This window comes from Colossoma macropomum, unplaced genomic scaffold (assembly GCF_904425465.1).
Source record: "Colossoma macropomum unplaced genomic scaffold, Colossoma_macropomum, whole genome shotgun sequence".
Lineage (NCBI taxonomy): Eukaryota > Metazoa > Chordata > Actinopteri > Characiformes > Serrasalmidae > Colossoma > Colossoma macropomum.
This window is the reverse complement of record NW_023494806.1, coordinates 18,767,722-18,785,069: the sequence shown is the minus strand read 5'-3', so window position 1 is coordinate 18,785,069 and position 17,348 is coordinate 18,767,722. Positions and strand designations below refer to the sequence as shown.

The window sequence follows — 17,348 nt, the reverse complement described above, 5'->3', positions numbered from 1 at the left end:
TCCTCCAATCACTGCTTAGTAACCGGTACACTATTTTGCTACCTTTTAATTTTTAGGTGTTTAGCAGAACCCAAAGGGAACCAACTGCTCATGCTGGGTTTGGTCAGATTCGGACATCATTTTCCAAATATGCATCATATCTGGACATGAGCTAGCATTCCTTTGAATGAACTTTGAATTTGAAGCTCCAGATATTCAAAATATGTGCCTGAGGCATCTGAGAAAGACTTGATACCACAACAGGGTAGAGGATGCTCACTGCCAAAGCCAAATATAAAATGTCAGCCACGTGTTAAAGAAAAAAATCGTCCTTGTCGGCAGTAATCTGCAAAGTCATCAGAGGCTAGATAAAAAAACACATTTTCCTTGTCCACCTTTAGCTAGGACTCTAAAAATATAAACGTGCCACTAGATTCTGCCACATTGAAAATATAGGTACTACTTTACAAAAAGACTATTCTTATAAAGGGTTTCTGAATGATTTAAAATAAGTTAATCAATGGTTCTTAAGTAGGTCATAAACCTACTTAATTAACACCCTTAAATCATTAACAAACAGTTATTACACCTGAAAAAAGGACAGCAGTGACCTGTTATATCTAATGAATATAAATATCTGATAAAGCTGACAATTTAATGCTGATTGATGTAGTAATGTCAGTAATCTGCGAGATCTGAGGTGTAACATTATAGATGAATGTGGGTTCAATATTTGACAGGACACTGGTGCCCTTTTTTATTTATGTGTTACAACTGGTGAAGTTATTCTCTATCCCTTCTTCTCTAAAACTTATTCAGAATCACCACCTTAAGTCAACTAAATACAGCCATTTCTATTACTGGATATAAACAATATTAACATTATGATCTGCCCTCAAGAAATGTTTGAATTGACATCAACAAACAAATAAAACCCAAGCCATCATGGAAAGATCAATTAGATCCTCAAATAACAGAAGAGATTTCATTTAAAGACAAAAAAGGACTGTTTATTATGTTGATAATTATGATGGATAAAAAAAGAAATATCCGTTTCCAGTTACCTCAGACAGAGCCATTGCACTCTGCTGGTCTCGAGAATAATTTAAACAAAATATTGTCGAGACCGAGACAAGATTTTGTTCATTTATGGTCTCAAGACCAGACTTGAGTACTATCATGTTATGCCATTTGTTTTGATCGCAGGATGCATTATCAATGTTTTGATTGGCTTTTCATGAAAGTTCTTCAGTGAAGTTTGAAACACTTGCAACTATTGCAGGTTTCAAGTGAGTTGCAGGACACTTTATTGTATGCAGCTCAAGAGCAATTTAGTTTCATGCAAATTCCAAGCAACTAAAGTTGTATTTACAGTGTAAAGCCAGTCTAAGCTGTGGTCCTGCAAGTTTATGTGAGTGTCATAACTGAGATCTAGCCAGCTTTCTTACATTTTGACTTTTACTAACAGCAATACACATTACTCTTGAAGAGCCGCATTCTCAAGGTCATGCCATGCCCCTTCAGAAAACATGTTATGTAGCAAGTTTGAGATTTAAAAGTGAGCCTTTCAGTTCACTTCACTCATTGTTCTGCCACTGTGCTTTGCAGAGTACAGATACAGGTCAAAAGTTGAAGGATAAGAAGAAGAAAAAGGAACCCGTGCTCAACCTGATACAGGAGGCGCCAGTCAGACGCACCCTCAGTACAGTTCAAGTGGAACTCAAAGATCTGCTGGAAGGAAAGGATAAAATTCAAATGGAGTGTGATCTGGGGGTGCTGCTCTCAGAACAGAACATTAGGACCACAGTGACCCGTGAAAAGGTAGGGCATGGAAGAAACTGAAGTTGGTCTTCATAGCCTAGCAACTGCAAATGTGGCTGGCGTACCTCTAAAAACTTTACAGTATAGCACAGCATAAGTTTGAGAACATGGTCAATTTCCCAAGAGATTGGTGGAAAGAGTGAATTGTTACTCATTTCCCAAACCCAAGACCAAAGAGGAGATGCTTAAGATCTCAATTAACATGATTATCTAGACAAGAAAAGAGCATTTCTAAACAAGTATTGAAGCTAGCATCAGCGCTGCTCTGGCTAGTGAGTTAGCAGTCAGCCAGCACTGGACACCAGGGGTTAAGATAAGATAAGATAAGATAAGATAATCCATTATTAATCCCACAACGGGGAAATTTGTGGTGTTACAGCAGCACAGAAGACAGAGCAGCAGGAAATATACAAACAATATATAAAATAGAATAAACAATAAAAATATAAAGATATATGTATATGTACAAAAATTACAAGAAAAATATACAAAGTATTAAATTTAAATTTAGAAATGTAGAAATGTATGTATTGTAGTGAGTATTGCATAGTGAATAAAATAGCAAATAAATAAACAGTAATAAATGGAGAAATATTGCACTTGACATAATTGCACATAATGGTGGTAAACATATTGACAGTGATCCGCAGTGAATATACTACGCATGGTGGATTGAGATATTGCACACAGTAAAGTGCTGTGGCAGTGATGTTGAGAGTTCTTGCACATGGAAAGTAATTGTAAACTACTGTCTACTGAGTGCCGTGACTGTTATTTTTGCACACCTTGGAAATTCATGGCATGACCTACTGGAGCTTAAATGAGTTTCTTTATAATAAAACTTCCACAGGAGCAAAGTAAGAAGCCCAAAGAAGATAAGAAGGAAGACAAGAAAATAAAGCTAAGTGGAGATACGACAAGTTCTCAAAGGAATATAACTTCTTCAAAAGGTAATAAAATAAGTGCACCACACTTTGCATGTGATCCTGTTTATCTCTCCATTTTAAAATAGGCCAGCTTATGACCAGTTTTCTGATTGAAAAATAGATAAATTGTATTAAAACCCCCAAGTAATTTTTGCAATTTTGGTGGTGCACCTTGGCCTGCAGTGCACCTACAGTTATTGGCACAGTAACCCTAAAATCTTTGCTATAAACGCACATAATTTTCATTAAAAATGAAAATATGTTGCATTGAAATAATAGTGTTGTTGTTGTTGCAATATTATATAGTTACAGGTATTACTGGTTGCACAGTTCCCCCACACAATAACTTCACCAACCCTACAAGCCAGTGACATCATCATCCCACTTTTGACTTTGAAGTGTTGTTTATTAAGTAGCGATGATATGAAAATGATGAAGGAGACTCCGCTGACACTGTCTTCCTTCCTAAAACAGTATCATATCAAGCACTATAAAGTACCTGAGAGGGGATCCGTGCCAATTCTAAAGTGTCCCCCCCCAGACCACTATAGCCAATGGCTAATATAGGCTGCTTGTTGTTGAAAAAGGAGACAGAACATATGGTCCTTATTAAAATGATCTCATCTATTTGGAACTAAGAGAAGAAGGGAGAAAGCGAGAGGCCTACTCCCTATGGGGCCTTTGGACCAGGGGGCCCCCTTAATTTAAACATTCCAAACCCTGCAAAAACAGAGCACATGGAACTTCAGATAATCCAACATCAACTTATACTGAAATTAAGAGTGTTTTTACCTTCTTTTATAAAACTACTCTTTTTAAATATACTTCAGAAGTCTGTACATATGAACTAGGGCTGAAGACAAGACCACCTTTGACAAGTCCATGATAATTTCAAGACTATAACTAGCGGAGATTGAGTCTAAAAAGGGCTAAGACCAAATCTAGACCGAGTCCGAATATGAGCAAAATAACTGACAAAGACAAAGCCGTAATGTCAACTGGAAACCAAAATGACTTTTTTTACATAGTTCATGTCCTTGGTGATTTTCAGCACAATCAATTGTGTCATATCATTCAAAAGACAGTCTTTGATTGAGTGTAGCAATGGTTGCCCACTCTAAACTCTAAATTTTACTAACCAGTAATATTTTAGTATGTTTTCCCTCCTCACCCATCATCCTCAACAATCATTGAGCAAGAACACTGTCATCGCCTCCACTCCCAGCTGCATGTATATGTATGCCAGCAGATAGTCTCATTTCTTCTCATAACTTTACTCTCTCACTTTAGATTAGAAAATAACAATGTATTATAAATTGAGTTAATTCAGCTTGTTTCTTTTCATGTTATGTACTTCAAATATCTGGTGGTATTTGCGCTGTTTTCTAAACTTTTCTGCCACATTGCGAGACTGTAAGCCAGGACAGTAGGACAGTAGCATGTATCAGAAATGTGCACCCCAGGACTAGAGGATGACTAACACATCTGTTGCTGCACAGTTTGAGCTACTATATCTGACTTTACATCTACAAGGTGGACCAAAAACATAGCTGTGTCTGATAGAGCGGACAGTAAGTGGACACATTGCTTAAAAACTGACAGTCTGTAATTGTAGATCTACAAAAGTGAATATATACAATAAGTGGACCTGATCAAATGGACCTAGCGTGTGTGTATATATATATATATATAGTGTGTATGAATGTATGTGCTATCAGCAGGACAAAAAACCTGCAATTTCCTGAATTTCCTGCCACACAATACCTGATCCACTGGATAAAGGGTTTGATAATTACATAAGGAGCTGATCAGATGTTTTTAGGTGAATATATGTGTGGCAGGGAGTCAAGTTTGCAGTTGGGTTAATTGATTTTTATGGATAAAAAGGGGCCGCTGTGTGAATAATGCTAAAAGGTGGTCAACATTAAATCTCCAGGGTGCACTTTTTCAACATTCCCAAAAATTGTGCATGTGCATGTTTAATTTGTTTGTTGTATTTTTTCTATTACTAAACATATTAGAAATGAAGTAAAAAATATCACAGCTCAAATATTTAATGGATCATTGCAAACATTTTTAAGAATGTTAATAGTAGGCTTGTTGCTTGATTTGCCATGCTGTTAAAGTCAGAACATTTCTTTATTATCACAAATGATGCTAAAATACAGTTTAGAGTGTGAATTGCTGGGAGATGTAGTTTTAGTTGCCCTGCGATGGACTGGTGACCTGTCCAGGATGTTTCCTGCCTTCCACCCAATGACCGCTGGCATAGGCTCCAGCTCCACCCTGCGACCGAGAAGAATAAGAAAATGTGTGTGTGTGTGTGTGTGTGTGTAGTTTTAGTGACATTATGTAAGACACAGGCATACATAGCATGCTTTAAACAGTAGTAGCAATTTGCAGGAGCTGGTCTCTGAGGGTCTGCACTATTCTGTCCTCTTATTAGTCAGTTTGTTGTTTTATTTCTCTTGCATGCACTTTCTCACCAGCATGGGCTTGGTGTATCACAGTGTTAAATTCTGTCAACACAACAAGCGAATGACTAAAGCAGGGGGTAAAATTTGTAGGTGCCGGGCTGTGAGAACTGAAAGTTAAATTTGAATCCAACCTGAGCTCAGCTCATATTTGGGAAATGACACTTGAACCTAACCAAATGCAGAATGAGTAGTTGGGTGGGTCCCATTAAGTTTGGACAAATATTTCAAGATTTCAACCATAATTTCAAACTACATAAAAAAACGCAAACACATAATTGACTGCTTATAGCAAGAAGATGCCCTGTGTGACATCAACATTCAAACAAGTCTTCTTTTGTGTATTTGAACAGCTAAAGGTAAAGGATGGAAGGAGAGTGAGACAGATGCTCCCGCTGATGAAAGCAGCCCTTCCAACATGGAGCCTCTGACTGTGGAGTTCAGTGTACAGCTTAACAAAGTATTGTCTGCTTCACAGCTCTCAAACCTGAAGACAATGAAATAAACAAGCTTTGAATTTCTGACAACATTCAGTGTGATCTTTGAGGTGACCAGATATTCCATGACTGGAATACATACATACATCATCTAAACCACTTATCCTTCTGGGTCACTGGAGCCTATCCCAGCTGTCATTGGGCAGAAGGCAGGATACACCCTGGACAGGTCACCAGTCCATCACAGGGCAGACAGACACACACAATCACTCACACCTAGGGGCAATTTAGCATGTCCAATTAGCTTAACTGCATGTTTTTGGACTGTGGGAGGAAACAGAAGTACCCAGAGGAAACCCACACTGACACGGGGAGAACATGCAAACTCCACACAGAAATGACCCTGGTCGCCCAGCCAGGAATTGAACCCAGGCCATTCTCGCTGTGAGGCAACAGCGCTACCCACTGCGCCACTGTGCTGCCCATGACTGGAATAGTGGACGTTAATACGCAATATATATTCAAAAGTTTGTAGACACCTGCTCATCGTTTCTTCTAAAATCAAGGGTATTGATTCATACGGGGTTTGTTCCCCCCTTTGCTACAGTAATAGCCTTTACTCTTGTGGAAAGGCTTTAAACTAGATGTTGAAACATTGCTGTGAGGATTAGATTACATTCAGCCATAAGCATTAGTGAGATCAGGAATTGATGTTGGACAATTGGGTCTTGATCACTAACACCACTCCAGCTCGTCCCAGAGTTCCATCACTCCAGAGAATGCAGTTCCACTGCTAGCATGTAGCAATATTGATATTTTCACAATAATAAAGATTATGTAAATATAGTAAATCTAGACTATATATTTTGGCTTGAGCATAAAAATTCCCAGCAGCAATATGTTACTAACAAGACCAAATACAACATGATTTCTTTTGAACTGACATGCATTACATTCTCAAAATGCCTGTATACATGCATGTTTTCCCAAAACATTTGAACAACAATGCATTCATAGAATAGATTGTCAGATGCTTCCATATCTTTTTTACAAAATGCACAACTGTTAAACCTCTTTCTTGTGCCTCAGCTAACTGAGCAATTTTGCTCGGTGATAGGTGGAGATGGTGGGACAGTGAGGTGAAACGTGACATTAAGGGTTAATATTTTTCCCCATCCACTGGTGCATGGTGATGTAATCAAAATACAAAAGACATTTTAGAGATGAGACCCTTTACATTTTGATGAAAGGTTGCAGAAAAACAAGACTTTATTATTTTAAATGGCATGATGTGATGCATCTTTATTAAGGGACATGAACTAACAAGGTAAAGAAAGGTCAGTTTTGATTTCTGGTTAGTTTTAAAATGCGAGTGAAACTGTCATAGATGTATGACAGGTTAAATATATGAAAATTGTTATCGCCCCTGTCTGGTTTCATTGACCTTGTCATACAGACACAAGGTCAATGAAAAATGGAAATTCGGTAGCTTTATTTAAATTAACAAGGCGAAAGGTTCAGAAAAAGTTAGATCGTTGACAGTCAACGTTTCTATGCTTTTCTAAGGTTTTACCCAAAATAACATCCTCATTAAACCGAAGGGACAATTTTTATTAATAGGAGTAATTTACTATAATAAAATCTAATATGATGTCTAATATTAACACGTCACTTATGCTTCCGAAACGTTGTGATAGCAGATAACTAGAGAGTTATAAACCGGCTCTGACCATGTACGTACGAGAAAGCAAAGGAAGAGCAACAAGGGACGACATCCGGGTTACTGCGTATTGTGTTAGCAAAGCTAACCAGCTACTACATTGACATCGTCGAAGTCAGTCTTCCACGGCATGAAAATCCGTATAAATAAAAACGTTTGAGGGCGTCCGAGTTTGGCACAGCGGTATGTACTTTCTTAGAATTATTTTTTAACTATATATTTTGTAAAAGACCATGTCTAAAGACGCTAAAAAGCTAGAACATCTTCAATCATGGCGAGTTGAAAATTGCTGCGTACCGAATGAAAAAGAACTCGGAAGCCTCGCCAGCCGGGTACACTAAACAGAAGCGGTAAGCTTGCTGGATACCGAGTAGATTTCGTTATATGTGTAATTGTGTTGATTTCCAACATATTTTACTCTTTTACATTTCTGAAATTGGTTCAGAGCAGTTAAATGTTTCGCTTTTCGTCACAATGAACGTAAGGTTAACGGAACAGCAACAACTCGACATGGCTAGCTAGCTACCGAGCTAACAACCCGAAGACATTAACCTAAGTTAGTTAGCTAGGTTAATACACAAAGCCAACCACGAAACTGGGCAATGCGCAGTGTCAGAAAAGGACAAAATACAGCCACATTTTCTGCACTAAGCCCACTGAATATTTCTGAATTTACTTGGCTAGCTGAGCTGTTTATAGTGGAGGGGGATGTCAACAGTCGTCAAGTCTAGTTCAGGTATCTTGCATAATATAGCTAATATTTTATATTTATAACGTAACGTTAAAGTGAGGAGCGTAGTAAAGCTGTAACGTTACATTGCCGCAGCTTGTGTAACTTAACGTTACTTTAAACACACAAGCAATACTGTACATTAGCTAGCTACCATAGTTATGATGCAGAAAATGGCGCACTTGCCCTCCTACTCATCGAGTGATGTCCTTAAAAGATCTGTACACCAGGTTATTCCTACAGTCCACTTTCACATAACAGCTGCATGTTTTCCTGCTCGATTCAGCTGAAGAAGCTTTTGATGTGAAAACACGAAATTGCAGTTCAGGTCGACTTACTGGACTGGTTTAGGGAATAAACCTTTCAAGGCAGTGGTCACCAGTTCTATCCATAAAGGGCTGGTAAGGTTTTTGTTCCAAAAAAACACGTGCTCATATTACTGATTAACTGTTTGAAGATTGAGACCAACTGATTGAACAGGTGGAATCAAATGTGCTTCTGTTTGATGGGAATGAAAACCTGTAGCCCCGCCGGCCCTTTGTGGATAAGACTAATGACTTTTGCTTTAAAAGGACCATATCTTGCATTTTTCTTGGACTTTATTTCTTCCCTGAAGTGCACGTATGACATTTGTGTGGGTGTGTTTAACAAAAACAGTCATCAGTCATTTTTACATGCCTGTTTTCCTACTTCTTTTTATTCTCTAGAATTAAACAGGGTTTATTTCTGTCACTGCCCTATTCAATAAGCAGTTCATGCTGAAAAACTCCTTATAACTTAAACATGAATGGGCTGGGCTAATCATTTTGGATGGCCAGTTAAATGGATATGTTTGCAACATTAATAATTATGTTGGTTCCCATCAACCTTACTGTAGAGAAAATCTGAGTTGGTATGTTTTTGTACAGCATTCAATTTCACAGCAAAACACTCATTGACTGTTTTTATATATTAATGATTGAATTATGAAGAAATTCTGAAAAAATCCTGGGAGTGCGCTTTATCGATGTTTACATATTACATATTGCATTTCATTTTTTTTTTTAATGGCATGGGCCCTGTGGATATCACTTAATGTGTACAAGGATTCTCTAGTGAGTTCAAGGTACTCTTTAGCCTGATCAAAAAGTTTGGTCATTTAAACAGATGTAACGTTTTGATCCTTAAGGCAGGCTAACTTTGTCTCAGTTCAGTCACTGTAATTGAAGTCGTTATATCTTAATAGTCATCTAATGCAGTCTGCTTACGCTGTAGATATATATTACTAATTTGGTAGTTGGCTTGTTAAGTAGCACAGTTTGTCTTCTGATTACGAGTAATTAAAAGTCTTAAGGTTCATAAAGCTGAGGTTTCCATGCGAATGGATAGCAAAACCTTTAATATTTAAAATGGGCATGATCTCTGCTATCTGGTGACAGCAGACAGAGTGGTACTGGCTAATTCTCTTTGGCTGAATTTTAAATGGCTCCTTGCTCCATATATATAGTGCATGATGTGTCATTAAGTAGTGGCCTCAGCACTAAAATAGTGCACCAGATGTCCAGTAATGAGCAATGTAGGATTCAGCCTTTGGCACAGTGATGCAAAGTCCTTGCTTGCCTTTTAAGACAGATATGGTTTCGTCACAGTTGACAGGTTTCTTGAAATCTTCCAGCTTTAAGTATTTGATCTAGAGATGGGCGATATGGCAAAAATATCACAAATATCCAGGGGTTAGGATTAGCATAGATATACAAATTGTAAACTGCATTTACTAAATGGAAAAAAAAAATGGTATTTTGAAAAGTGGTACAGTTTAGCTTCCTTAGACTGATATTCACATTAACCCTAAGCAAGATTCCTTCATAATAAACCATCAGTTTTGCCATACATCTGTTCTTAGTTACTTATTGTTGAGATTTTTTTTTGTTCTTTTGTACCTAAAGTAGGTTTAGTTGCAGCATGCTGGGGGATAGCCTCTATAATCAGGGATGTGTCCTTTAAATGATATCTTGCTATAAAATTTACTCCAGAACAGTATATTTCCTCTTATCATACATACAAAAAAAATCACTATAAAAATGTTTTAATTTTTTTCATGTTTTATGTTCAGTTTTTTTCCTCTTCTTTTTTGGAAGTAAATGCATTACTGCCCACATGATAATCAAATATTTGTGTGCCATTTTTCTCTGATTCCAGTTAGGCAGCTGATGCTGCCGTGAACAAGTTACTTTCTATAGCCTCGGTTGTTGACGTGGGCTCATACATTCAACATGGAAACCTCTAAATCACCTAGGAGCACAAAACATCATTCACGGTCCAGATCACGTTCAAGGGACCGGAAACGCAAGTCAGGTAGATCTTTATTTTTAACATCCTGTAAAAAAAACAAGAAGTGTAGTGAAGTGGGGCGGAAACTGTTTTCATCACCAAACAGTCTGGTACCCCTATTCACCTGTAATTAAACACATTATAATCAATGAAAATGGACAGCTCACAGAAACCATCATCATTAGCCGAATCATTTATTGCATTTTACCTGCTGAACAAAAATATCAGACTAATGTATACCTTGTGCACTTATTTTCAGCTGGAAATAGTGTTCCAAAAGATGATTGCAACATCCTTTAAGAGCAATCCTGTGTCCTTGGACCCACAAGATTTTTCGTTCTCTGTATACCATATGCATGCTAAAACTCACAACACAACTGTTTTCAGTTTTGTTATGAAGTTATGGTATCTATCTATCTGTCTGTCTATCTATCTATAGCTTTAGGCATAAGAGCCTCAATACAATATACAGTATAGTGAAGCTATTAATACAGATTAATAACATGGCTAGACATCTGTCTCAACTGTATGTTATTCACTTATAACTGATACTTGTATCTGTGTTCAGTGAAATGAAGTAGCAACACGTGTTTGCACTATGGAATTGGGCCATACCATTCAATGTGTATTTAATTATATTTCTCCTCAATTTCAGGTGACAAGAAGCATAGAAGATCCCGGAGCAGAAGCAAAGAGGTAACTAATTTAAAGTCCATTTCACTCACGTAGACATAAGATGATATGGTCTCATCATTAATGTAATTTATCAGCTGGCATTTCTAGCTTTAGTCCAGGGTAAGTATGAAGCTTTACAGAACATGATGAAATGCCAGCTTCAAATGTTGGTCATTAGTCATGTCATTAGATCTTGAGGGTTAATATATTTGGTTCTTTCTCACATGTGAGATATGTGAAATTTAGAGATCACTAAAGTAGAGGCTTACAGATTGTGTGGGATTTTTTTTTTGGTAAAATCCTGTATTTAGATCACATGATAACATCTCTATAATAAATTACACTCAGCGTGCTAATGCACGAAGAGACACTCTGAACAGAAGACGCTGCTGACAGATAGCAAAATTATATGCCTACAACTGGACAGGTAACTATCAGCCATTCAATTTTACACTTACTTTAAAATAACTGTTTGTCTAGCAACCTGAATCATTGCCCTATTTTCCAAGTCCCAACATTGAAGTAAAATCAGATATGCTGTCTTGAGCGATCTTTGTCCTTCTGCCTTTATGCATGCACACTGGTAATGTGTGTAATTCACTGCAACAAATATAATTCAGAGGCTAGGTTAAGTAATGGATATACTGTCATTTTTTGAACATGTATAAGTTTGTTTAAAGAGTGCATGCATGCATCAAAAAGGAAAACCAACAGTAAGCCCAGCTTTAAAGGTACTGATTTCTTCATAAATCACTCCACTTGCCTCTTAGGGTAGGACAAGATCCTTTTCACCTTTTTTTGTTTAATTTTTGCATTTAATGTGGATGTAATACAAGGCCATACAGCTGAATGTGGATGGTTTGTGAAGGGTTTGGATGTGAGAGTGAGGTTGTACATGTTATGGTTCTTCAAAGTTGTTTGTTTTGAAACAAGCATACTAACTCTCTTTGTCACACTATTTTCCTGAAAGAGACCACTTCTTCTTAAAACAGGCACGACGGAGGGACCCGGAGAAGGCGCTAAAATCGCAGAGCCGATCGGAGGACATACTGCAGAATTCAGATAAGGACCGCGAGAGGTTTTCTGAAGACAGCTGTGAGGACAGACACCGCAAAAAGGACAGAAAATCCTCCAGAGGAAGAAGTCAGTCCAGATCACGCTCAAGAGAAAGGTCAGATGTCATTAAAATATCTAATATGTCCACTTGCAAGAACTCTAAACACTAACTCAGGATCAGATTTTTTGACATAAGTTACTATGTGAGCATTTCTGCTTTTCTTTATTTGTATGTTGGTATTTCTCACAAATCACAAACTGCACAGACAAGATGCTCTCCATTGACAAGCTTTATGCCCTTTCTATATATGACCAGAAATTAAAAAAAGTGGTAAGTGTTATCATTTTATTTCTTTTTGGTTTAACCATACATCTCTGAAGATGTGATTTTCTTTTTTCTTTTCTTTTTTTTTTAAAAAAAGCTTGCCATGAGTATCCGAGCTCTGGGCTTTTTAAAAAAAAAAAAGTGAAATTTTTGAAAATCATCTGTATCATGCTCTTTGGTTAAGAGATGACTTCCAAAGCATGTATATTTTGTCCGGTGTATGTTTCCTTCGCACATCACTGTATCGTTGTAATGACAAGGTAATTAAATAGTTGAAATAGGAATTTTGCTACATTTACATTAATCCACCTAACACTCCTCACCAAAAGCCCCATGCAAACTAGCAGGCTTTGTCAAAGTGTAGTAGTGACATGGCTTTGGCAAGGCTACGTTGCAGTTTGAGTAGGTGTTGTTGTTTGAATATAGGTTGTTACTGTATGTGGTTGTTTTTTAATGTGGTTGCAGACGACATCGCAGTCGAAGTCGGGACAAACGAAGGTCTCGCAGTCGTGAAAGGAGATCAAAGAGCCGTGAGAAGAAGAGACGGCCCAGGTCACGATCCAACTCAAGAAGCAAACACATAAGGCGCAGCAGAAGCCGGAGCAAGAGCAGGTTGGTGAACGCTGACGCATCAGTGTTGAAGCGTTAGATGTTTGTCTTGAAGGTATGGGACTAGGCTGTTTGTCCTTGAATACTGTAAGTGCCTGTTTTACTTGTGTATTTCAGTAAATTATTAATTTATTGCTTTTACCTTTGATTAATCAATTAATGTGTCATTGGTAGTAGGCCATTTCCTTTTTTGTTGTTCTCAGGCTCCACGTAAACACTTGTAACCAGTTGGTGACCACTTTTGTTTAGATCTGTTCTTTTCAATCTGTTTGTATATTTTAGTTAAATATTAATTGCTCCACAAAATCTTGGTAAAACTACCTCTTTGCATTGTACTCACTAGACAGTATTCTGAAGTTAAGACTTCTATTCTGAATCTACTGGGGCTTGTTACCAAGAATTAAGAGTGCAGTGGCTAATTGATTTTATTTTTTGCTCATTCACGATTTTTTGGCCAAATGTGAGAAATGTACTAGCATTTGAGAAACATATTTATCAGATGAGTAGTAGGTGCAAAAGGCAGTGAATTTAAAGTTATTATTAATGATAACAGAAGTCATGTCCTGTGCTGTCCTCATGTACATCCCTCTGCATAATGGAGTTTGATCATCCTGTGTGGTTTTACTGATGGTTTAAAAAATTAGCTGCCCTGTCACTGATATTGTATTGTTTTTTGCAAATTTTTCTAAAATTGTATTGCTGTTGTATCTTTCCTGGTCAAACAACTGTGTGATTTATAAAATCTCATTTTTAATGCCAATAATGTCAAATAATTGTACTGTTTAATCAGGGAAAGGAAGAAGAGGCCTGAAAAGCCAAGAAGGAAGAGCCGCAGTCGGTCTGTCAGCCCTGTGGCTTTCAGAGGCAGAAACACAGCCATGGATGCACAAGAGGCTTTGGCTAGGAGGTAAAATAGTACTTTTTCATTATTTAAAATCGTTATTTTAGAACACACTATTTTTGGGAATTGGGATCAAACAAAAAAATTGGACTATCTGGGGCCCCTGAGGACTGGTTTTGGGAACCACTGTTTTAGAACATTTAATGCATATGTTATTTGTTAAAACTGAATATTTCCTGTTTAATTATATATAGTTCACAAATATATGCAAAGTCTATGCAGTTTCTAAATTTGTACTGTAAATATGTACATTTTAATAAGTTAAAGAAGTAAAATTACCTAAAACCTACAAATAGAACCCTGTGCCACAAACTGAAATGTACTTTATTGTATTCTACTTCATTCCACTCCTAGGTTGGAAAGAGCGAAAAAACTTCAAGAACAGAAAGAGAAAGAGATGTTAGAGAAGCAGCAAAATCAGCAACAGGAGATCACAACAGGTAAGTAACTTACTTTGGCTACCAGTGTCTAACTTCAACCATCATAAAATAACTCATCTTTTTATTGTAAATATCACTGATGGTTTTTTGGGGTTTTTTTTTTCCCTTCAGCAGCAACAGCAGCTCCATTGTTGGGTGAAAATGCCACAGCTACTGCAGCCAGTCCAGGGCTGAATGTGGCAGCACTGCTGGCGTCTGGCACACAGGTCACGCCACAGATTGCTATGGCAGCTCAGATGGCTGCGCTACAGGCCAAAACATTAGCAGAAACGGGCATTGCTGTGCCAAGCTACTATAACCCTTCAGCTGTCAATCCCATGAAGTTTGCTGAGCAGGAGAAGAAGAGGAAACTGTTGTGGCAAGGAAAGAAGGAAGGGGTGAGAGAAGTTCAGTAGAATTAGTTTATTATTGTATTGTATCTGACCTAATCTGTCACAAACTTGTCGCTATATACTGCATCATCAAAAATATGGTATGCAAATTTTGGGACATTTGCACAAAAACTTTCCAGAGAGATTTTACGACATTGTCCTCTGACTAGTGTATATGATTTTGATTCAGTGTATATCACTGCCATGCAATACGCCATTTTAATTTTAGTAATGTGTTTTGCTTCGTTATGTTGAAGGACAAGTCCCAGACAGCTGAACTATGGGAGAAGCTGAATTTTGGCAATAAGGACCAAAACGTCAAGTTCCGCAAACTAATGGGCATTAAAGTAAGTGTCGCAGTCATCTTGCAGTTATTCCACATGTAGCTGACATGTAGATTACCGTAATACGGTTTAACAGAATTCACAATTTCGTATCCTTTGTGTTTCCATTCATCGGTGTTCTCCCACAGTGGTGCCAAACCATGCATCATAAAACAACGAGAACCCTATATAGCGATAAAGAAATGCACTTGCATTACAATATTAGACATGATACAGGTGTAATATTCAGTTTGCTAGCAGTAACGCTAGCACCTGCATTCACCAGCTGCCAAGGGAAAACTCCTACCTTTAAAGCCCTTGTCTACTCATTTTCACGTTTTTTCTATAGTTTTTGTGGTGCTTTTACTATGAACTGGTAGAGAAAGAATTCTGTCCGTCTTTTCTGTTGAGGGATTTTTGAAGTTACTTTTTCTGCTGTTTTCTTCTGTTCGATTTGAGTTGGATGGGACTGAATTTGGTACAGGTGACGTCAGATCTGCCGAAGAACCAATCAGAGTTAGCAATATGTATGCAAACTACTCGCAGTCCTCTCCCTGACATAAGGTGACTGCTTCCCAGCTGTTCAAAGTCCCAGCCAAAACTCCCAACAACTGGGTTATTTAGGCTGTTCTAAATTGAACAGTGTTTGTTGTGAAGGTTTATTACAAAATTGTTTATAGTGTGGCTGGACACTTTCCTACTTGCGTTAGCCACCTGTTGCAGGATTGTACTGTTAATGATGAACTTCATTTATGAAAGCATGATAGTTGCAGTCCACCTTAACTGTGGGAATAAAGTAAAATGATACGTTAGGTTAGTTATGTATCCCCCAACGTTATCCCCCAACATCAAGGCTCACCGTGTCTTTCTGCCATTGTACTTTACAAGTGTGACACACAATAAGGCACACGAGAAATTTCTCCACAGTGTCCGCAAATATAACTGGCGACTCATAACAGAAGCTTGTCTATCCTCAGTTTTTGGAACATGGTCCAGCCATCAGTGTCTATCTATAGGTTACTGATGTAATGTTAGTGCCACTAAGGTTTATGGTATACCAGTCATAAAATGAAAGCCTGAGTTCTCAAACATTAGCTGCAAAATGTAATTTGATCTCTAAAAGACAGCTTGTTCTTGATTTTGCACTCACTATTCAGAGGCTGGTTGTTATGAACGAAGTGGTGTATGAATATAACACTGGTAAATACTTTTTCCATGGCATGGAAACATGTAAACGTTTGAAACCATCTTGACAGGGGCTTTAAAATACATCATCAGAAGAGATGCAGAAAGATTTTCCTAGTCTTTCAACTCGAAAGTATAATTCTCGGGACTGTCGAGGCACTGCTGCAGGATGCGAGCAGGCATGCTTACAGCAAATGTAGCAGTGATTTTTCATTTTGACCAGAGTATCCCAGTCAGAGATGTGTTGCATGCTCAAATTAGATTGAGTTAACAAACCTTATTAAAAAAAGACTAGTGGAAATACTGCTGTTTTTAACAGTATGCTGTGGTGTCTCCCCTACAGGCTGATGATGAAAGTGGATCATCTGGTATGCTCAATGATGAAGGCCTGAAGACAATGCAGAAGCAGGAAGAAATGTTCCGTAACTTGGATGTCCAGTATGAGATGGCCCGGTCACAGACACATACACAGAGAGGAATGGGCCTTGGCTTCTCGTCATCTTTTTCACGAGGAATGGATGCTGTTTGAACGGCAACTTGTACCCCTCTTACTCTTCCATCCATGTTCCAGCAGTTCAGGCTGATTTTAACGTGTATAGGAAGTTGACACTTTAGATCGCATGGATGTTGGTCAAATCTGTAATTTATTCAAACACCAATTTTGTCTTGGAAGAATTCATATGTAAATACAGTCATTTGTCTTACATCTTTTTGGCTTGTACTACACATCTCTCTGGAAAATTATGCAAAGGTGCAATATTGGTATTGCAAAGCTTTAAGGACAATTAGACTTGGGTCAACAAAATGGTAACATCTTTTATTAATTTTTTTTTATTTCTTACTACAAGTCAGTTTTGTGTGAATAGAACATGATTGTTTAGGATCTTGCCGAGTAACACTTGATCGAAACCTTTGCATCATCAAGACACAGGCATAGTACCATGACAGGTGTGCCAAGCTATTGTAACTGCTTATGACAGCCTCATTAAATTTTTGTTAGTCCCGAAGAAAATTTTGTGGTTCTAGTTTTCATTTAGTTTGATTCCTAGCAGTTTTGAGTAACTTT

The 17,348-nt window shown here is 37.8% G+C and overlaps 2 protein-coding genes across 9 annotated transcripts in view; both read left to right on the top strand.

Annotated features, from left to right (window-relative positions):
- LOC118826885 (leucine-rich repeat-containing protein 43-like) overlaps nt 1-5,717 on the top strand; it is a 35,882-nt gene extending 30,165 nt beyond the window's left edge. For all 3 annotated transcript variants that reach the window (XM_036597929.1, XM_036597928.1, XM_036597930.1), the window contains 3 exons: nt 1,588-1,800; nt 2,651-2,750; nt 5,554-5,717. In XM_036597929.1, the coding sequence (XP_036453822.1) occupies nt 1,588-1,800; nt 2,651-2,750; nt 5,554-5,705 (465 nt within the window). In that variant the 3' untranslated portion in view covers nt 5,706-5,717. The remainder of the gene's footprint in view (nt 1-1,587; nt 1,801-2,650; nt 2,751-5,553) is intronic.
- Nucleotides 5,718-7,397: 1,680 nt separating this feature from the next.
- Nucleotides 7,398-17,294, top strand: rsrc2 (arginine/serine-rich coiled-coil 2). Of its 6 annotated transcripts, none has more exons than XM_036597942.1 (10): nt 7,398-7,540; nt 10,266-10,421; nt 11,053-11,093; nt 12,065-12,243; nt 12,919-13,065; nt 13,853-13,969; nt 14,318-14,403; nt 14,518-14,780; nt 15,032-15,121; nt 16,626-17,294. In XM_036597942.1, the coding sequence occupies exons 2-10, from the start codon at nt 10,340-10,342 to the stop codon at nt 16,809-16,811; spliced, it is 1,191 nt and encodes a 396-aa protein (XP_036453835.1). In that variant the 5' UTR covers nt 7,398-7,540; nt 10,266-10,339; the 3' UTR covers nt 16,812-17,294. The 6 variants fall into 6 exon arrangements, with proteins under 6 accessions (XP_036453835.1, XP_036453831.1, XP_036453834.1 ...); XM_036597938.1 differs by having other exon boundaries at nt 14,515-14,780; XM_036597941.1 differs by having other exon boundaries at nt 7,402-7,540; nt 10,270-10,421; nt 14,515-14,780.
- Nucleotides 17,295-17,348: the final 54 nt, after the last annotated feature.